At 40.6% G+C, this 22,718-nt stretch overlaps 1 protein-coding gene across 2 annotated transcripts; it reads left to right on the forward strand.

The window, feature by feature from the left end:
- The first annotated feature begins 57 nt into the window (after positions 1 to 57).
- Positions 58 to 16,321, forward strand: CUNH16orf46 (chromosome unknown C16orf46 homolog). Of its 2 annotated transcripts, XM_045818505.1 has the most exons (5): positions 58 to 257; positions 6,831 to 6,924; positions 8,382 to 8,451; positions 9,810 to 10,066; positions 11,846 to 16,321. In XM_045818505.1, the coding sequence occupies exons 4-5, from the start codon at positions 9,857 to 9,859 to the stop codon at positions 12,845 to 12,847; spliced, it is 1,212 nt and encodes a 403-aa protein (XP_045674461.1). In that variant the 5' UTR covers positions 58 to 257; positions 6,831 to 6,924; positions 8,382 to 8,451; positions 9,810 to 9,856; the 3' UTR covers positions 12,848 to 16,321. The 2 variants fall into 2 exon arrangements, with proteins under 2 accessions (XP_045674461.1, XP_045674462.1); XM_045818506.1 differs by lacking the exon at positions 8,382 to 8,451.
- The last annotated feature ends 6,397 nt before the right edge of the window (positions 16,322 to 22,718 follow it).

A 22,718-nucleotide genomic window follows, 5' to 3' on the forward strand; every position in this document is an offset into this window, starting at 1 on the left:
AACACCTGCGGGCCCACCCACCGTCCCCGCCTCCAGTGCGTCGTAACCCAGGGCAACTGTCGCCCTCGTCCGGCGCCGGCGAAGACTAAATTGCCTTGGCTTTCCACCTGGAGACTCCAAGTGAGGGTGTGAGTCGTGGCGGCCGCTTCCCAGTCCCCGGAACGAGGCCCAACGCCACTCCACGGGCGGCAGAGGCGGAGGACCTGCCCAACGAGAGGAAGGTGCCCTCCTAGGCGGGGAGGCAAAAGGGACAGGAGGTAGGAAGACAAGCGGGATTGAGGGCGGGGCCTGGAGAGTAGCAGCACGGAGTGGGTGGGGTAGTGGGAGGGGCTGTTGAAAGGGCGGAACCCTGCGGGGGAGAGGCCAATCATGGAACCGGTGGGGCTTGGTGAGGCAAGTAGGGATATTTTGCTGGAGGGGTTAGCTCTTGAAGGTAGAGAAGGCATCTTTTGTGCCTAGGTAAGAACTGCTGGAGGAAGGGGAGGAGGTAGATGAGGAAGAAGGAAGGATCACCGAAGAAGGAGAAGAACCTGTAGGGCAGGGAGGAACTATTAAACTTTAATACTTTAATAGTTGAATGTGTTAAAGGAAAGGGAAGAGACAAGTATGAAGTGCCTAAGTTCCTAGGCCCTAGGAAAGGCAGGTTGGGGTGTGTGTTTGATGACTTGTATTTTCACGTAGACTGTAAACTGTATGAGAGCTGGAAGACAGGCGTTGCTTCACTGTTTTATTCCCAGTGCTAGGCAGCCAAAAGAATGAGTGAATGCAAGTAAGTGGAAAAAGTGGAAGAGTTAGAGTGCCTGGAATAGAAATGGTCTGATTGGAGGAGGAATGGCTGTAGGAGCCACACTCCTAGGAGTCACTCAATGAACAGTCAAAGCTGCTGTGTTCTGTGGGCACATAATAAGGATAAGGCACAGATAATAAACATGGGGAGATAAGATTTATACTTTTGAAAATGTGAACAGTTTGCTCAAGTTGGATGGCACATGTGCTTAACTTGGAGGCAAAGTTTCAACTCCCTGTTGACTTGTGTTCCAAACCTGTGAATTAGATTGAAGTCCTAATGTCATTTTCCTTTAGAAACTATGTTACTAGTGATCAGCTTGCCCAGGCCAATCTTTAAGACCTATTTAACCAGTTTATAGGTGTGAAGCTTAGCTCTGTATTACAAAACGTAGCTCCCACCATGGCTGTTTTTGTTCACTGATATCTTCAACACATAATGATAAGGGTCCCTAGGAACATGCATTCAGAATTCCAAGTGAGGCTGCCAGAAACCCGTCTTTCCCTGGCTGAAATTCTTTAAACGTGAAACTTCCAGGTAGATGGGGGTAGGTGTGGTGATATGGTGTAGAGTCAAGGAAGCGGTAAGGCATTTTGAGGTATTATAACCTGCTTTTGACTTAAACATCATGGGCTTTTTGTTTCTCTTGGCCATCAATATTACCCCCGCTGGTGATTAATTAGGAATGTGTTAACCAGGTGTAGGAATCTAGGGTAAGACATCTGTAGATAGGCAATGACAAATATGTGAAAAATGTGCTACCAACTTCATTATTTGTTCCCTGACAGACATCATTAATCCAATCACAGAACTCTTTCCTGTTGTAGCCAAGTCTTAAGATCCTTTTCAACACAACACACTAGGTAGCAACTACTTGTTTGCAACTGACAATTTGGAACATATTTTTCATCCCTAATGTAGATAATAAATGTAAAAAAAATATTAGACAACAATGTAAATGTAAATTTCTTAACTCTGGGTAATATTCCTTTTTGTTTTCAGTGGGATTATCTAAATAGATGGATCAGGAATCCCATAGATGAAATTTAGAAATGTAGGCCAGATAATTGTATAGTAAGGTTGTATAATTAGTAAACACCCAAGTATCAGGGATACCCACAGGACATTTGTCGTTTATCCTCCCCTCGCCAGCATTTATATTAGAGATTTAGATTAAATTACAGAAGGAATGTCCATTGCATTAATAGAGTCTTAAATTGAGAATGGGAAGAAATGATTAAAAATTATCTAAGAAGGTTGGGATGATGGTCCAAAACCATGAAAAGGATGTTTTAAAAGAATCTATATACATTCGGATGTCTACATTTAGCTGAAGAAAAGAAGAAAAAAATTAAAAGGAAAACAACAGCATGGGTATGGAATTGAGAAGACAGGAATTATTAACATTTCATGTGAAAGAAATCTGGAAGTTCCAGTTGACCTCAAGCTCAGTGTTAATCAAGATTGAGATATAGGGTTAAAAAAATAGCAATCTTTGTTGAATGAATAGTGTAGATTTCAGATCAGAGGGAGTCAGATTTCAAAATAAGCACATTTAACCAGATCAAATTTGAAGTATTGACCTAATTTTCGGGTACTACATTTTAAAGACATTGAGAAGTAACTGTACATTCTTAAGATGAGGGAATTTGAGATTCTTGTCTGAAGAAATGATAGCTGTCTTCAGATATTTTGAGGGCTGTCATGTGTTGCTTTGGGAGGAACACCAGGAGAACTGAGAAGAAACATTTGAAGGCTTGCAGATGTCTTGATTTGAGAACATTCCAATTTTAAAGTTGCCACTGGAATGGAAAAATAGTTTGTAAAATAATGAGCTCTGTTATTAAAATTAAGCATGTCTAAGAACAGTGCCTAACCTCAGGTCATGAAGATTTTCTATGTTTTCCTTTAAAAGTTATATAGCTTTATGACTTTTATTTAGATCTGTGATCCATTTTGAATTAAAAAAATTTTTTGGACTTCCGGCCAAAGTGGAGGTGTAGGTAGACACACTTTGCCTCCTTGCATAACCAAAAGAAGGACAACGACAATTTAAAATAAAAAAAAAACAACCAGAACTGACAGAAAATCAAACTGCATGGAAGTCCAACAACCAAGGAGTTAAAGAAGAAACATTCACCCAGACCAGTAGGAAGGGTGGAGGTGAGCACCTGGGAAGAGAGGACTCGAGGCAAGGTGGTGGCTGGCAGACCTAGCAAGCTGGCGGATTGTGGTGCAGGGTGAGCAAGCCTGGCTGGCAAGGTGGTGGATTGCGGACCGGGTGGTCCCACATTTGCACACAGATAAACCAGGAGAAACAACTGGGGAACGGGATGGACTGTGCAACCCAGGGTTCCAGCACGGGGGAAATAAAGACTCAAACCACTGATTGAAAACACTTGTGGGGGTTGAGGCGGCAGCAGGAGAAACTCCCGGCCTCATAGGACAGTTTGTTGGAGAGACTACAGGGTATTAGAACGTACACAAACCCACCCACCCGGGAATCAGCACCAGAAAGGCCCACTTTGCTTGTGGGAAGCAGGGGAAGTGACTGAAATCCTGCAGACAGCAGAGCAAGCACCATTATTCCCTCTCGGACCCCGCCCCCACATACAGCGTCACAACCCAGTGATGTGATTACCCCGCCCTGGTAAACACCTAAGGCTCCGCCCCTCACTACATAACTGGAGTATCAAGAAAAAAAAAACCCAAACGAAAGAACAGATCAAAGCTCCAGAAGAAACACAAAAGCGACAAAGAGATACTGACCTATCAGATGCACAGTTCAAAACACTGATAATCAGGATGCTCACAAAATTTTTAGATAAAAAAATTGAAGGCTATGCTAAGTTAAAGGAAAATGTATAGGGAACCAATAGTGATGGGAAGGAAACTGGGACTCAAATCAATGGTGTGGACCAGAAGGAAGAAAGAAACATTCAACCAGAAAAAAAATGAAGAAACAAGAATTCAAAAAAATGAGGAGAGGCTTAGGAACCTCCAGGACATCTTTAAACTTTCCAACATCTGAATTATAGGGGTACCAGAAGGAGAAGAAGAGCAACGAGTGGAAAAGTTATTTGAACAAATAATAATGGAGAACTTCCCCTATCTGGCACAGGAAATAGACTTCCAGGAAGTCCAGGAAGCTCAGAGAGTCCCAAAGAAGTTGGATCCAAGGAGGAACACACCAAGGCACATCATAGTTACATTACCCAAGATTAAAATGAAGGAGAGAATCCTAGAAGCAGCAAGAGATAAGGAGACAGTTACCTACAAAGGAGTTCCCATAAGACTGTCAGCTGATTTCTCAAAAGAGACCTTCCAGGCAAGAAGGGGCTGGAAAGAAGTATTCCAAGTCATGAAATGCAAGGACCTACATCCCAGATGACTCTATCTAGCAAAGCTTTCATTTAGAATGGAAGGGAAGATTAAGTGCTTCTCAGATAAGGTCAAGTTAAAGGAGTTCATCATCACCAAGCCCTTATTATATGAAACATTAAAGGGATTTATCTAAGAAAAAGAATATAAAAAATATGAACAGTAAAATGACAGCAAACTCACAATTATCAACAACCACACCTAAAACAAAAGCAAAGTAAGCAAACAACTAGAACAGGAACAGAACCACAGAAATGGAGATCACATGGAGGGTTAGCAACAGGGGAGTGGGAGGAGGAGAGAGGGGGAAAAGGTACAGAGAATAAGTATCATAGATAGTAGATAGAAAATTGACAGGGGGAGGGTAAGAATAGTATGGGAAATGTAGAAGCCAAAGAACTTATATGTACAAGCCAGGGACATGAACTAAAGGGGGGGAATATGGATGGGAGAGGGTGTGCAGGGCAGAGGGGAATGAAGGGGGGGGAAATGGGACAACTGTAATAGAATAATCAAATATATTTAAACAATTTTTTTTTTGCATATGCGTGGCCACTGGTTACCACACTATAGTTGAAAAGACTATCCTTTATTCATTTAATTAATTTTGCATTTTGTCAGAAATCAATTGGCCATGTTCGTGTGGGTATACTTCTGGACTCCCTGTTCTGGCTCATTGATCTATGTGTCTTTTCTATTCACTATTGTCATACTGATAGCTTTCCCTATGGCTTCATGGTGACTTTTAAAATTGGGTAGTGTGATTCCTCCACCTTATACTTAGTTTTAATCATTCTTATAGTCATTATAGTTCCTTTGTATTTCCTAATAAATTTTAAAGTCAGCCGGGCAAGATTGATAAGAAATCCTGCACTAGATTCATATCTTGATATTCAATAGTTACACCTCCAACTTCTTTAAGATTATCTGTTCTTAGGCCTTTATATTTTCATACACATTTTAGAATCCAAAGAAAGGAATAAGTTGTAAGAAAAGAATTTTCTTGTTATAAGCACATAGTCTTATGTTCTGAAGAGCTAGGACTTCCCGTTTCCAGAGGCCCTGGACTCTTTTCAAGAACTGAACATGCCCTCATTTTAGGTAGTGACATTCTTAGCACATAAAGACCCTCTGCTTTGTATGTCACATCAGATAATACCACGCTAGTGCGATACCAAGATATTACTACTGGTCACCAAAATCTGGCTTCCTTTTCCTTCTGGAGATTTAGGAGGAAGTATAATCCCCACTTCTCCTTAAAGTTAGGCAATACCTTGTGACTTGTTCCGGCGATTGACATGGGGACTGAAGTCATATGTTACTTCCAGGCAGAAGCATCTAAGAGTCAGTGTGTGATTCCCCATGTTGGTTATTACAGTTTGCCATGGTTTTCCATTATGGTGTCTCCATTAGTTCAATTCCAGAGTGAGGATAATGTGGAGCAGGGTCTGTAGTATCGCTCAATAGACATGTAGCATGTGTTAGAAATAAACTTTTGTTGTTTTTTATCACTGGGGGGAAAATTAGGAGTGCGTATTATTGCAGCATTGCCTTGCCTATCTACACCAATAGTAGGTAGCTCAGGTTCAGACAGTGACCATGCCAAACTGAAGTGTACTCTGGGAAGGCTGTCGGGGCAACCTTTTCCAAAAAGAACCTGACAGATTGAGCCTTATCTGGGACACACTCAAAACAAAACAAGCCAAAAAAAATCCCAACATTCAGTGTTTTATGGAGATTTAAAAAATCAATTTCTAACTTTACTTTCATTAAAATGATAAAATAACCACTTATCACCTTCTTGATCAAAGAAATTTAAAAAAATACAAAGTCCCTTTCTGTACTAATATGACATCCTTCTGTCTGTCTCTTTTTGTGTCTTCTGCTGTCCTTAGTTTCTCTTCAGCTACTAGCCTTTTGGAAATTTATGTTCTTGGCCAGGTGGTCTCTATTTCACATAGCTTTTTCTTTGGTCAACATGATTTATTTGCAAATAGTAAATATGGTCATTGTTTTCAGTTTACATTGATTTCAGCCCCTCCCACCTCATTTTAACTTTTATTGGACCTCAGTCAACATTTTCTTCTTTGGTTTGAGTCACGTTAATAGCATATGTCACAGAGTTTAAGACCTTCTGGACTACATGTATGTGCCTTCCTGCCTTGTACTCCAAATCCGATTTTCTAGTTACATCTGCAAATGCATTTTCCCATGGTAGCATTTTCACTATGATACTTGTGTTTTCTTAATGTTATTTTCTTGGAAAACATTTGTAAGGATTTTGATTTATGCTTTATACCAGTGATTCTCAAACAGAATCAGGTCGTAAAGCTTGCTGGGCTTCAAGAAGTGGAATAGCATGAGCTCTTGATTTACTGCAAATCTGTAAAGTAGGCATAATTTTACCATCAGAAAGTACAAGTATTATATCAGTGCAGATTTCTGCATTCCAACAGAAAAGTAAAACTATAATTTGTAAGTCACATATCTACTCTTTTAGTTCATCTTTGATTGCTTCTTGTACATTTCTGTTTGTCATCTCTTAAAAGAGATAGAAGACAAGAAAAGCTAGAAGGCAATAAATCTTGAAATCACATTTATAGGAGGAAAACTTAAAATTAAGACTATGCTTCCCACTAACTGATTTTTTTTTTCTCATTAGGAAAAGACCACCAATATTCTGTCTTAGTCGTGGAGCATCTTGATCAGTCTGGTGTGAAGAACACCAGGGTCCTGGAGGAGCACCTAGCAGTCCGGTATGCAGGAATCCAGCCATTTGACTAAGAATAATATGCTTACTGATGCAGAAGTGATTCTTAGTTTTTAGTCATAAGGAGTCGATATAGTTCCCATGACACCCCATTAAATGAGTCAAGTACTTATAAAATGTGTTTATAACTAATATGTAAAGCTCTTCTAATAATGTTTGGCAAATAGTGGGAGCTATGTAACAGTAAGTTTTATTATGAAGTTATTATTGTAACCTTGACTTCTTTTGGCACTTTGTAATATAATGTGACTGGAACCTCTTCTGGTGCCCTCACTGGGTGCAATTCTACTGACTCCAAAATAGGGCTTACTCAATATTGTGTCCTTGGCCTCTGCTCTTGCTCTCTCTAGATATACAGAGATATACAGCTCCAGTCATCCACTAAGATTTCACATATTCTCATGGCATATAAGAAACAGCTGAAGGAAGGCACTGGAGATGGTCAGTCTAAAAGGGAGAAGAGTATATGGAACTTTTTCATAGGGCTGTTGGGAGGCTGAGGCACTGGGCCATCTCTGAGTCAATGATTCTTCAGCCTTTTGTAGTGACAGACTGCGCTGTGACTCTGATGTAGGCCCTTCCCTGAAAAATCATTGACCATCTTCAGAGGCATCATAGACTTTCTTAAGCCCACTCCAGTATGGGAAGGCTTCTCATCACACAGCCTTGCTCTGGAGGGCAAAACGAGGCTCAGGAAGTGGACGATGTTGATGGGGCAGGAAAAGCAGTCTTGGTTCAGTAAAAGGAAGAACTTTCCAACAGAGCAGTAGTTCTCCAACTTTGCTGGATTTTAGAATCATCTGGGTGATTTTAAAAATCCTTATGGCCGGGATGTGCCCCTACCAATTATAATCAGAATCTCTGTGGGTGGGGTCTGGATATTTTCATTTTTTTATAAAGCTCCTCGGATGATTCCAAAGTGCAGCCAAGTTTGAGAACCAGGTAATTAGAGCATTAAATTACTTTGCCATTTGAGCAGCCTCTCTAAGCAGTCTTGTCAATGGAGATACTTTAAGCAAAAAAGCTTTTCTTATTGATTCAAACATTCTAGAGCCACTTAGCCTTTCCTGAACATTATCTATTTCTTTGTTATAATAACCTCAAGTTTAAGGTTATTTATTATTTAATAAGTGGCTTCACTTTTGATTCTCTGCTTTTCCCCTTTCGACCTGTATGTTTATTAGGTCTGTGGAGTTCTGTGGTATAAATGTATTTGTAATTCAGAAAAGAACAAGGTCAGAGTGTATTTATAGGAGCTTTTTTTTGGCCTGGAGAGTGACTTTTCACACACATTTGCTGCAGTTCTTTTGGCCCGGAAGTGAAATTTCATAATATGAGAGGCCAGGCTGATTTGCATAATCTGCCACATCCTTGATCATCTGTTTGTAAATAAAATAACACTCTCAGTTTTTAGTCACTTATGATGTAAGTTTTTCTTTTCAGACCTCATTAATTTCCTCTGATGTCATATTGGAAAAGATCAGGATATCCAAAGATATTTAACCTTCCATAGGTAAATGGAACTTTATTACGATCAAAATATCACTTTAAACCTAAATGAAAAAGCTGAATTGGTAATTGATCAGATACCATTATAAGAAGTTACTTATCTCTGCCTCAGCAGAAAATCACAAGTGTGAGTGTCCAGCAGGGGCCGTGTCGGGGTGTGAGAAAGCAAGCTGTGTGGTCACCAGTGAACCTCTGTCTCATTACAAGTAAGGACTTCCTCAAGGAGGCACTGACTGTTCATCAGCACTCAGCTGGGTCACTGGTGGTCACTGCTTAGGCATTAGAGTCATCTGTGCAGCTCCTGGGGTCCCCAGGAGGACCATCTGTCTGTGGGAAGGTATTATAATCATGCCCTTTTATGTATGAGCGCACGAGAAAGGTCACTCATCTAAGCCTCACACAACTAATAAATAGGATTGGAACCCTGGCTGTTTGGTACTTGAGGTTGTGCTCATAATCAGGATTATAAATTTTCTAACTTTTTGGCTGGATTATAAATGCCAAGTCCCATGTTTTGACTTGGAAAAGCATCAGTTAAGGATAGATATAAAAGTTTCTGTCATCGTCACCGTCACCACCACCACTACTGTCACCATCCCCTACTGTGTTAGTTTCCTAGGGCTACAAAGGACCACAGACTGGGTGGCTTAAACAACAGAAATCTATTATCTCACAGTTCCAGAGGCTCAGTGTCCAAAATCGAGATGTCAGCAGGGCTGATTCCTTCTGAAGACAGTGAGGGAAGGGTCTGTTCCAGGCTTCTTGCCTTTGCTTATATATGGGCATCTTTTTTCTGTGTCTCTTCATATCATATTCCCTCTATGCATGCTTGTGTCCAAATTTCCCCTTTTAAGAAGGACACCAATCATATATGGTGGATTGGGGTGAACCGATTGACTGAGCTTAGACCACATGGTCTACCAGTTTCCTCAGAAGTCTAAGGGTCGCCAAGCTGATATCCAGAGTTGGGAAAGAAAAGAAGAGGCTGGGGTGCCTAAATCACACATGCCCACTGCAGTTCCTTTGTTATTAGCACAATATCATTTGGACATTTTTGGAGTGGAGGGTAGGGATGCTTCAACCTACATTGCTTACTGCTGTCTGTACTCCATCATGGGAATAGAGTCTGAATTAATATCTTCCTCTCCTCTTTTCATCACTTCCAACTTTGGTCTTTAATCATATCCATTAGTCTTTAATTAAAATTAGATTTATCTTTTATAATGACAATAGTTGGCAGTGGATGGTTTTGCAGTATTTCTTCTGAGTCAATTCCTGAATGTGTTAAAGATACTTCACCCAAGTTATTCTTTTTTTTTAAGTCAGTATTAAAAAAACTGAGTTCAGTTTTTCAAACTACAGGAAGAAGATGTTAAAAACTTTAAACAACCATCAGAATAATAACAATAATGGATCTCTGTCAGAAAAATGAGACTGAGATAGAAAATAGTGAAAATAATGAAATTCAAAACATAGAAGAAACAGAATTAACCTATACTTGTCCAGATGGAAGAAGGGAAAAGAATCATGTTTGTTGTCTTCTCAATATCAGTGACATTACGTTTGAACAAGATGAAAAAGCCCGCAAGTTTGTTATCGGAACTGGATGGGAGGAGGCAGTGAGTATCTTCTTGAGTTGGGTCTCTTGCACATCAGTGTTTTGATACAAGCCTTTTTACTTTTTTCAAAAATAGTTACTATTACCAAAAAGCATGTAAACAATGAAATATAGAAACCTTTGGAACACAAGTAAAATATTAATGATGAGGATAGCAGTACCTCTTAGTGAGTATTTATGGCCGCTTGGTATCAGCAAGCACAGTACTAAATGCTTTGTGTGCAACACTTCATTCAACCTCACAATAGTCCTATGCGGCAGGTGTTATGAACAGCCACACTTTTTGGACAGGGATACTGAGGCACCCAGAGGGTAAAATAGTGCAGTGAAGATCACCCTGCCAAGGGCCAAGGTCTTCTGGACTCCAGAACTTAACACCTTAACTACTGTATTAAACTGCCCAAGAAACCTGAGATTTCTGTCCTGTGGTTCTATTCAGAATCCTGTTTAATCTTAAATTGTCCTTAGAATCAAGAATGCAATCCTAAATTTAGAACTATAAGGAAATTTAATCTAAAGTTTCTCAGGTGACACTTGGCAATGTCACAACAGGGGATGCGAGGGAGGAAGTGCTACCGGCATCCAATGGGTTGAGGCCAGGAATGCTGTTCCACATCGTACAATGTCCAGGACAGTGCCCATCACTAGGAATACTCCCTATCAGAGTTCAGGAATACCATACACAGGGTGGTTTAAGCAACAGACAGTTATTTCTCACAGTTCTAGAGGGTGGAAGTCCAAGATGAGGGTGCCAGCACCAGCATGGTTGGGTTCTTGGTGAGGGCCCTCTTCCTGATTATGCCCTTATATGGCCTTCTTTGTGGTGTACAAGCAGAGAGACAGAGAGAGAGATTGAGGTCCCATGACTCTGACTCCTTCTTTTCTTATGACATTGATCCCATCCTGAGGGCCCTGCCCTCTTGACCTCCTCTAATCTCAACTACCTCAAATGCCCCATCTCCAGATACCATATCACACTGGGGATTAGGGCTTCAGCCTAGGAATTTTGGAGGGACACAAACACAGTCCATAACAAGTCCCAAATATTGGTAGTGCCAAAGTTGAGAAACCTCCGTCTACTTGGTTTATTTTATAAATGTGGAAACTGAGGCCAAGACAAGGCCCAGTGGTTCGCCCAGTGGTTCATCCAGGTGCACTTGACAGTTGAAAGAATCACGTCTTCAAGAGCCCTTCTCGAGTACTCTCTGTCCTGTATCACCCCACTGCCACCCTAAGCATTTATGACCTTCCAAACACATACTCCCATGCGTGATAAGTCAGGGCTATAGGCTGTCCTATTTAAGATTTTAAAACTTTCTAAATTGAGAAGGTTCCGTTTACTACTGAAAGTAACTACTTTGAAATATACATCTAAGGGCTGTTGGCATAGACCTACCTTTGCTTATCTTCTCTCCCTCTAGCCCCTCCATGCGGCAGTCTCCCTGCTAGTGGTAAACCAAGCCTGGTACAGCAAAGCCTGGTGCAGGGGACAAGGACAAATAGTTTTGAATTTATTTTTATTTAATAATTCCAAATTTATTTTAATGTACATCTGAAAAACATAGCATGTCAAGATGGCCATTTACAGATACAATTGCTTAGTATTTTACAAATCCTATTGCTAGTATTTCAGATTTTAAAATACTATTGCTTAATATGAGGCCAAAATAGGTATTTAAAATATCAATTCAAATAGGATAGCCAAAATGGGGATGTGGCCAAAATTGGGGTGGCTAGAATGTGGGCAGCTCAGCTGAGATTAACACACTGCTTTTTGCAGGTTCAAGGCTGGGGAAGGATTTCTCCAACTGCCTGCATCTGGCCCAGGAAGAAGCTTAAAAAGGCGAAGGTGGGAGCAAGTGCCAACAGCTGCTTAGTCTGTGTCAGTCTCTCCCAAGGGATCCCTGAGACCAAGCCTCAGTCCGAGGCTGGGAAGTTGGAGTCCAGGGCTCCAGCTGAGGCAGACCCAGAGAGGGATCAAGGCTGCCCCTCCCAGACTCAGAGCCAGGAGCACAAAGACCCCACCACCACCTCCAGGGAGAGTGGCAAGATGTGTTTTCCCTCCTGCAATCAGGGAGAGAAAAAAAATCTGCAAATAAAAGAGTTTATTTGGTGCATGGAAAAGTGGGCCACGCCAGAGACTGTTAGGGCCAAAGGCCCCAGCGGACGTGCCGACAGGGGTCATTCTATCTCAGACTCATGGACTTCCAAGGGCCTTTTAATTCTGCCTCCTCTGAAGGCTTCAGCCCCAACTGGCTTGGGTGTTCTGGGTAAGAAGAGTAAGAACTTTCTCTTGCAACCAGAAGAGAAGGTGCTGCGTGTAGACAAGGATGAGTGTGTGGCTTGTGCATGTGAATTGAAAACAGTTGGCAGGAAAAATGGAAAGAGACCCATTGAGCTGGCCAAGCCCCTTAAGGTCAACTGCAGGCAGCCTTTTCCTCCCGCAGTGGTTGGGACACCCCTAGTGGCCAATCTGGAGAGGGGCTGCCTGCACTGGTCCATCCTGCCTGAGAAAAACCTGCTGTGCCCTCCCCATTGCAACAATGTTTGCTGTCTCACTACCAGGCAGCTTTTGCAGAGAGAGGGAGCGCAAAACTACAAAGCCAAATTCAAAACTAGGGAGCCGAGACCTCCCGTGAACACTCAAAAGTGCGTTCCCAAGGAGGCCAAGCAGGAAAACAGGCACCAAACTTTGGAGACCAATGTGTTCCCAAGACCTCTCTTGCCATCTCTCACAGTGAGCAGAGTTGTTATTCCTGTATCCACTCACAGATTCCTCTGAATTGCCACAATATAATTCCCTGGGCATAAGTACCTTTGAAGCCCGTTCATCCTCTTTCTCTTCTGCCCCTACCCCCTTCTCTTTTCTTCCTTTCCCACATCTCCCCTCCCCTTCTCTTTTCTCATTCCTTTTCCCCTCTTCTTCCTCCCCATCTTTGTCCTTTTTTTTGTAGTAGAACCAGAGGAAATAAACTCATTGTATGGGTTTTTGATTTATTCTCAAAACACCCATATTTATGTGTTACCTGCTTCAGTAGCTCAGGTATTTACAAAATGCAAACTGGTAATGCCGGTCTCAGCCTCTGCCCGCCTTACAGCTCCTCTTCCACCGAAAGCCAAGTGGATGGTGGGGAATCTGAAAAGGGCGTCTATTGGTGATGCCCCCGTGCATCCTTGAGTCCACTGGAAAGGGCTCTTTCTGCCCCACCCCAGTGCCTTCAGCTAAGTGTACTGGGCCTGTTTGGATGAAGTTATTTCCTGATAAACCAGGCAGCTATCTGCCTGTTGCTTCATTTTCTCTTGCAACAAAGATCTGAAATGTTGGTTTAGTAGAAAACGCCAGTCTGTGTCTAAGTGGATGTCCTTGCGTTCCAGATGACATATCCTTATATTATACCCATGGGTACGCCATATCCATTGGTGCTACATGTCCAAAGTGACATAAATCCATGGGTTTACCATACTTATTGTATCCTATGTGTCCAAAGTGACATGTCCTTATATTGTAGCCTCATGCTAATCTCTGTGTCTGAGAAGTCTTAGCCACAGTTCCACAAAATCCGTGTTGGAAAATAGCTTAAGAATAGTTATTTGAAAAAAGATCACTGTGATTATTGTCGCCCCACATACTTCCTCCACCCTTACTTTGTATCTAATATTTTGGAACTCAACAACCCCAGATAGATACTTAGAATGTGGTGGTTAATTTCTCCCTTCTCCCCCTTCATTTTACTCCAATGCATGTTTCCTGGAGTTGTATATAAATTAAACATTGCTTGTAAATGAGTTATATTTTAAATGCCAAGTGAGCAGAGAAATGCTCTGAAAAAAACTTTGCAATATGAATAACCATCTAACTGCTCTGTAATTACTGTTTGAATTTGCTTAAAGTAGGTTGTACTTGAACTCTGGACTTTCCATCCCATAAATGATGAATATTTATAAACATCTGCTTTCTGTAATTGCTCTTTAGTTGAGGTTGTTTGCTTTGCTGGTTTGTTTTTCTGAAACACGGGGAATGCAGGGATGATTATAGTACAGCAGTCATTAAAAGGTATATTTTTGCCTACTTTGGTTACACACTCCTTTACAGTCTAGAAGCAATTTTTAGGTTCTTGTCATCCCTTCTTCCCTGAATGAACTATCTGGTTTCCATCCCCAAGAAAATGCCCTGATTTCCCATGGTTTCTGGACAATGGGGATGTTGGACCTGGTATGTTTGAGGACACTCCAGCAATGGCAGCCTGCCCACCTAAGTCCATGGGTTTTTAAGCCCCCTTTTACAAACAGCAGGATAATAAGCCCAATATGTGAAGCAATCAAAAGCATTTGATTGGGAAGGAAGAATATGGACCAGCATGAGTGAGGGCTGGAGCCCCACCTAGTCAACCCAGAAGTGCTTTTGAGATCTTGAGGCAGTTTGAAAACACTGATGTAAGTTACAACCAAATATTTCTTATGAAAAACTCTCTTGTTGAGATGCAGTTGTAAATTCTATAATTTTGGGGGTAAATGTAGCAATAATGTAGAATTAAGAGGAAGGTGAGTCTGAACCAAAAAAATGGCCAAATTTACTAAAGATTCATGGTATCATTCTTTTTGAGCAAATAATTTGGCCAACAAAATATTGAGTAGAACATTCCTCTGTGAATGCATAAGAATGTTCTGTTGGTATCTGTCTGTTAGGTAATCACCCAGGTACCTGATGAAGTCCCTTTGGGATCCTGTTTACATTAGCCCATGTTTAGTTTCTCTGTGGACAAAGTCATTTTAAGCCTTGTCCCAATTTCCATTCAGATTAAATCAGGTGCCCAAACTGGTCTTTGATGTCCAAGTCTAGATAAAGGCTAAATGTTTGCTAGAATGCAGTCCCCACTAGGGATCTAGGTCACTAAGGAAACTTGCAGGGTAAGTCTTGCTGTTTTAAGGCATCAGGCATGTTCTAACACAGGTGAGCAGGCTTTTTCCTTTCTCAAGGTGATGACTGATGAGGTTTGACTCCTCTACTCCTTTCCAAACCAGGCATGGAGAGCTCTGTGTTTTCATCCTTTGTTCTATTATATTTGGATGTTATCTTGAAAATTTAAAAATCACAAAGTGGAATTGTGGGAGCATCCGACACAGGGCCGGAGGTCACCTACTGGGTGAGGCTGGGTGAAGCCTGGGGATGCTGCTGAGGGTGTAGGTGAGGCAAGGGAGAGGCCAGAGGGGCAGGAGACCTTGGGCAGATGGAACGTCAACCTGAGAGTTGAGGGGGTGGCATGTGTGAAGGGCAAGGGGGAGACTTTAAATCTATTCCAATTCTAGACCTGGCTATATACATTTGGACAAATACACAAGACTTTGGCTACTCAGGGAGACTTTCCCTAATTTTTAGTTTTATTCGTTTTTATTCTGGACTTTGCCTCTACTGTGAAATTTACCTGTACTTCAAAGATCATTCTATAAAGTAATTTGAACCCACAATTAAATTTGTTTTTAGTCTCCCCTTCTAAGTGCAGGAGCCTCAGGACCCAGAGTGACCACAGCTGGCCAAGCAGGCCAGAGTGCACTGCTGGAAGCCTCTATCTGGGGTTTTGGGGGTGCCTGGACTTGTGTCCACTTGGTGCTGTAGTTTAGGGGCTCCTGAGAAGCGAGGTGGAGAGGAAAGCAACAGAGGGGTTCCTGGGGCTGTGAGAGAGGGCAGACCAGGGCGATTGCTGGAACCACGGAGAATACATTTCTGCTGTCGCTCTGCTCTGCTAACAGGAGCCACGAGAGACTCAATGTCAGGCTCTCGCTGCCAGGGCTAACCTCTGCCCTGAGTTCCACTAGCCGGTCACAGGATACAATGATTCCACTGGTTTTCAGTTGGGCTTTCTAGGAGTTCAAACCTCCTTTTGGGCATTTTCTCTTTTTATCCTGAGCATATGCATGCATGTCAGGGATCAGTTTCTTCTGTAACCCAAGGAGCATCCAGTCAACAGCGAGGTTGAGTTTAGTCAGGCCAGGGTAAGGTATGGAGCCTGGCGTCTGAGGCTCGATGTGTCCCCCAGGAGGAGCACAGTTGGAGCACTGGGTGGAAAATACCACATGCGGCAGGAAGGAGGGCTGGAGAATGTCATTCCTTCCTGTAAGGTGGGAACAGCCTCAGACACAAGATGTGGTGGGGATGATGAGGTAATGTATGTAAAATGCCAGCAGAAGTTTATGGTTTTCCTGAATGTATTGATCAGATCAAATGTAAATAACTGGATCATTTATTTCCCCTTAATGAATAAACTGATTTCAAAATTGTATAGAAATCCTATCACTATGGTGAGTTTGTTATTTGGAGCTTGATGGGTCTTTACATTTTTTTTTTTTAGATTTTACTTTATTTTTTTTATTTTTAGAGAGAAGAAGGGAGGGAGAGAGGGAGAGAAACCATCGACTGGTTGCCTCTCGCACGCCCCCAACTGGGGTCCTGGCCTGGGACCCAGGAATGTGCCCTGATCAGGTATCAAAACTGGGACTTCTGGGTTTGCAGGCTGGCGCTCAGTCCATTGAACCACACAAGCCAGGGCGGTCTTCATTCTTGAACAGTCCTCCAAACTCGGCTTTGTAACTTGTTGAGTAAGGCTCTTTGCTTGGGACCCTGTTAACCAATCTGTGGACCATCTTCATTCCCTGGTCCTTTTCCTCATATGGTTTTGCCTGAATTTTCACTGCACCAGTCTAAACACCACCACTCTGTTGAGTAATAATGTGTTTCTTGTATTGATTTTTGTGTTATCTGCTGAGGTATTACAGAAAAAATTTACTTTTCAAGTTCAATCTCCAAGATCAAAGCTGTTGTATGTCTTCTTGTCTTAGGATAATTCCAGTGTCCAGACAATAAGTAAAAATAGACCCATCTTCCTTTTTTCCTAGGAGCTGAGAATGAGGCATTAGGAGACTTTTTTTTTTTTTAATACCCCAGCTTTGCCACCAGGCGTTGCTGTCTTTGCCCCATAAATGAAGGGATTGGTACCTAAGGTCCTTTCTATTTCTGTCACTTTAGCATAGTTAACTTGCCTGCAAACATCTCTAGAGACTCAGAGTGGTGAACAGGTCTTTCTGTCACAGACTGGTGATCATATTTGCTCTGGATCCTGATCTTTGTAATGTGAAATTTAAAAAAAAATCTAAGTGAATTTCAATTTGTACATTTCAACAGTTGCTGATAGTAAAAATCCTAGAGATTAAAACATTTTTTTATGTAAGACTATGAGGATTCAACCTTTTCTACTAACATATATTAAGTTAGCCAAAAAGTCTGTGTAGTTTTTTTGTAAAATAAAAAACACATTTTTCATTTTCACCAATAATGTTATTGATTGGATGTTTTGAGTATGTCGGCTATCCCCTGCATGGCATAACAGTGATTGTTCTCAATTAATGGCTTGATTTGACTTTTGACTGCTGTCAACTTCAACTGGTCTACCCGACCGTGGAGCATCATCCAGCGAGAAATCTCCAGCACGAAACTTTGCAAACCACTTTTGACACATTCAATCAGTTATAGCACCTTCTCCATACACTGCACAAATACTTTTTTGCATTTCAGGCTTTCTTGAAATAAAGCATAGTATGCTAAAAATGTTGTATATTTTCTCCCATCTTCAATATTAAAACGGCTATACAAAAATTCACCAATTTTGATAAATTCTTTAAATGCACACTGATATGACAGCTGTCACAATACAATCTGACAAAATTGTTCTGAATGAAGTTAAAGACAACTAAGGTCTACTAAAGCCATCTTACAGAAAAAAACAAATTAAGTTTTTGATTAACCCAATACTTAAATAAGAACATACTTAAAGAACCCAACAGCCCAGCTTGATATTGCACCTACCACATGCCTAAAGTTCTGCTTCAGCAACTGGCTTACCACTAGGGTAGGGCTTTTCAACCTTGGAACTGTTGGCATTCCTTGTGGTGGGGGCTGTTTTGTGCATGATGGGATGGTTAGCAATATTCCTGGTCTCTACACACTAGATGCTAATACTTACCCCACCAGGGCAAAATTGACCCAGTTGAGAACCACTGCTGGGAATTAGTAATTCTAGAAACCAGTGCCTTTGTCTGCAGCTTCTCTGACAGCTTTGCTTACAGAGCAAGCAGATACCTTGCCACGGAGGTGAGGGAAATGTGGGAGATCTGCGTCTTTCATCCTGGAAAGCACAGTACTCTGGATGTAAAGCCCTACGTGCTCTCAGTTTTGACCTGGTCCTCCAGGGTCTTCTGGTGTCACCTGCCTAGGTCCTCTCCAGAAGTGACAACCAGCCTGCTCTTTGAAAGAATCTCTCATAGCAGCAGCAGTAGGGCATGTTTAGCTAGCACTAGGAAGAGCTGTTGGCATTCACTTATCCCTCGAAGAATGTACATTACTGTTTTGGCAAGGTGTTCAAGAACATTCTAACATGTGAATGTATTTACGTTTAATGCCATTATTAGGAAATCTACTGTTTAAGCAATACTCTCTTCACATACACTGTGCTAAATCATTGTAAATATTAAGAGGCAGCCAACACTATATATGACATCCCTTATTAACAATTGGCAAATTGATACTTCACAAATACATATGAAAATGACTTTTTCTTCCTTTTACTTCAAACTACAGACATTTCTTTTGACAAATCAATACTTCACACATACTAAAATGACTTTTTCTACCATTTAGTTCAAACTACAGGGCTTTCTTCCCTGTGTACCTGTTAAAATGAAACAATTTGCTTATTAAAACTTAAAACAGTGAACTTGAAAATATACTATAAACTAGTCTTATTTTCAGCACCACAGGAGGATTATGACTATTAACCAAGGCTTTAAATGTGAAAGAACTGTTAGTAATTTCATTTGTTTTAATCTTCAGGTTGCTCTGAAGAAAACTAGTAATTTCTGAATAAAACATTTAATTTGGGATAAATACCACTGGTCCTTGTGAAGGCTTAGTTTCTGTGGCTAGTCACCCAAACCCTCTTGATTGATTTTTCTAATGTAATTTCAGGAGAATAGAATGTCAGAAAGACACATTATATGAAAGCTATTTAGAGAACTTTTTTTACAAAAAGACTTTGCTTATTTACTTTTGGAGAAAGGGGAAGAGAGGGAGAAAGAGAAGGGAGAGAAACATCAGTCAGTTGCCTCTTGCACATGCCTAACTGGGGACCTGGCCTGAGACCCAGGCATGTGCCTTAACTGGGAATTGAACTGGCGATCGCTCAGTTCGCAGGCTGGCATTCAATCCAGTGAGCTACACCAGCCAGGGCTATTTAGAGAATTTTATGTTTATTTGTTTAATTTTATTTTTAATGTTTATTTTTTGTTAAAGACTTTACTTATTTTCAGAGAGAGGAGAAGGGAGGGAAAAAGAGAGGGAGATAAACATCAATTAGTTGCCTCTTGTTTGCCCCCAAGTGGGGACCTGGCCCACAACCCAGGCACACGCCCTGACAAGAAATCAAACCAGCAGCATTTTGGTTAGTAGGCCAGCTGAGCCACATCAGCCAGGGCTATATTATTTTTGAAAAAGACTTTATTTATTTTTAGGAAAAAGGGAAGGCAGGGAGAAACAGATCAATCAGTTGCCTCTTGCATGTCACTGAGGCATGTGCCCTGACTGGGAATCAAACTGGTGACCTTTTGGTTCATAGGCTGGCACCCAATCCACTGAGCCATGTCAGCCAGGGTTATTTAGAGAACTATAAATCTGAAGATTTACTACTTAGGCACATATCTCATTAGAAAATAGTGATTTAAGTGGTTTTAAAAGTATATCACATCTTACCAAAAAAAGGTGAAAAAAATTGATACAAGTTTACAATTCATTGATAGTACTAGACTCAAATATAGTTAAATAAATATTATTATCATGAGCTGGAATAAGATAATATCAAATAAATAATTCCTAAAGCATGGTTTGCCAAAGTTTGGTTGCTTTCTCAAAAGTGTAATATAAAATCTTAATTTTTGAAGGCTCGCTTTTTCACTCAGGAAAAGTTATTGAGGAGCCTTAAAAAAGTTATTTTAAGGTTAAAGTTTCATTTTTTGATGTTAGTTCAGATGCATAGACTTCTGCCAGATTTTTACTGTGGTGTGAACTCTACATTTTCTGAAGTCGCTAAATTTCTCATTACAGCACAGGAAAAAGAAGATAAAGTAGGAGAGGGATCAGTTTTGAATTCAGACTTAAGCAGCAACATGTTTAAGATGCAATCACAAAACCAAATATTTCACCCAGGACGTGAAAAAAAGCAGTGGGTCACCAGAAAGCAAAGAGTAAAAAGCCGCAAGCAGAAGCAGTAAGAAGATGCCAGGCTTGGAACAGGTCTTTTTGATACATACCATGCCACCAAGCTCACCCCTTTAGGAAAAAGAAAAAAGTCTCTGTTCACACTGAGGTAACTTACATACTTTTGAGAATGACAAAGTTATCATGGAGCTACATTTTTTCAAAAATTTTTCATTTTCTGAAACAATCTTACTGATAAATTAAAAAAAGTATCACTTGTGTTAATTTTGTTTATTTTTCTAGTCTTATGTCCTGTAATATTAACTTGCTTGAGAGTAAATTACCAAAAATTAATGGAAGGGCCTTGGCCCTTGGTTAGCATAGGAAGGGTCTTTCCTATGCTAGCTAAACTTCACTATTTTTAAATTTGTGGATTTAGAATAAAATTACAAATGTGCTTCTTAGTAATAAGGCAAAACAATACTTGCAGTTTTTTCTTTAGTTTGTTCAAAGAGCTGAATGAATATTGGTACTCTTGCAGTTCAAGTATTATAGAAAATGCTTTTGTTTCTTCACATCACTTGGGCACTTGCTCTTTTCAAACATGCATATTTTGTAATTTAAATTTGTATTTATTGTTAGAGAGATTGATTTTATGTTCTACTTATTTATGCATTCATTAGTTGATTCTTATATGTGTCCTGACCAAGGATTGAACCCACAACCTTGGCGTATTGGGATGATGCTGTAACCAACTGAGCACCCAGCCAGGGCCAAATATACATATTTTTTTAAAAAAGACTTTATTTTTAGAGAGAGGGGATGGAAGGGAGAGAGGGAGAGAAACATCCATGTGTGAAACATCGATTGGTTGCCTCTCTCATGTCCCCAACCGGGGGCCTGGCCTGCAGCCCAGGCATGTGCCCTGACCAGGAATTGAACTGGCAACTTTTTGGTTTGTGGGACCACACCAAACCCACTGAGAAACACCAGTCAGGGCCAAACATGCATATTTTTAAATGTTGTGCTGATATTTGTTAATGTTTGAGAACTCTGACAAGCTGAGAATCCTCACCATTTGCTCTTCAGCCTGCCTCTTAAACAATCATCAGTGTATCTACTAATAAATATAGTTCATATGACTGAGAGCATCCTTTGGATGTAAACATTACAAAACAATAGTATGCAGCAGACTGTCTTCTTGGAGCCATAAGGACATACTACTAGCCAACACTTGCTGAAGAAACTGGATCAGTATTCACTTACCAAACTGTTTTAGATTTTGGGAGTATATGTAAGAGATTGATGTGTCCTCTCCTAGTGTCAAATCTAATCAGTGGTACTTTAACACACTTCAGATGAGAACACACACACATATCTCATGAAATATAAGGAAAATACAACCACATAATACTTGAGACTTCAAAGGCTTCATACCTAAATGCCCCCAAATTACATGAGCCTTCTGAGGACAAGTTTGAGAAGCACTGATTTAAATATGCTAGAAAGTAAGCACTCTTTGGAGTATTAGATGCCAGGTTTTTTTTTTTTTAAACACACCCGAAGATATATTTATTCATTTTGGAGAGAGAGAAATTGGGAAGAGGGAGGGAGGGAGGGAGGGAGGGAGAGAAATTGGAGAGAGGGAGGCATCAGTTGCCTCCCATACAAGCCCTGACCAGGACTGAACCTGCAACCTGTTGGTGGTGCATGGGGTAACACTCCAACTAACTGAGCAACCTGGCCAGGGTTAGATGGCAGGTTTTGCTGAGCAGTTTTGTACTGGAATTAAAATAGACATTCTAAAATTAAGGCCATAAAAGATTACATGTCAAGGATTACTGTCATTTGCCATTATAAATAAAACACAACTGCACAACTAGATTGACACTGGTACACTTTCTTCCCATCAAAAGTAGCTTCAAACCTTACATGGCATCTTTTAGGTAAATCTATAAAAATTTTCCACCTTTATTTTTTCCTTTATGGCAAGGGAATCAGAAGCAGTGATTAGGTTTTCCTGCAAATTAGTGACTGAGCAAAGAGCTACTTATGTTCTTTTTTTTTTTTTAAGCCAGAACCACAGTATTTACAAAAAGTAACCCCATTATAAAGTGTCACATTTGACAAATGCATGGATTGGAGTAATTTTCTTTGAATAAATTTTCTAAAAACTTAAATACTAAGGTGTTTAGTTACCATCAAAATAAAAACTTTACATCAAAAATAGAGACTTTGGAGTGTCTTTTCATTTTCCATTAGGAAAACTGTTAAAATGTTTTTATGACCAAAGGTAAAATAATGAAAATAACTAGGCACAATCATTTTATCATCTGACTTAAAAGATGAAGAATTTGTGAAAAATCAAGGCAACAACATAAGTCACATTATGAGTAGTTGAAGAACTCACAAA

Source organism: Phyllostomus hastatus, unplaced genomic scaffold, assembly GCF_019186645.2.
Source record: "Phyllostomus hastatus isolate PE091 unplaced genomic scaffold, TTU_PhHast_1.1 phas_scaffold_345, whole genome shotgun sequence".
In the NCBI taxonomy this organism is placed as follows: domain Eukaryota; kingdom Metazoa; phylum Chordata; class Mammalia; order Chiroptera; family Phyllostomidae; genus Phyllostomus; species Phyllostomus hastatus.

What these genes read in the sequence shown, in the direction of transcription:
- CUNH16orf46 (XM_045818505.1), top strand. Translation starts at nt 9,857, where the DNA reads ATGGATCTCTGTCAGAAAAATGAGACTGAGATAGAAAATAGTGAAAAT. An exon ending in GAACTGGATGGGAGGAGGCA is followed by an intron (nt 10,067 to 11,845) that starts GTGAGTATCTTC and finishes TGCTTTTTGCAG; the next exon opens with GTTCAAGGCTGGGGAAGGAT.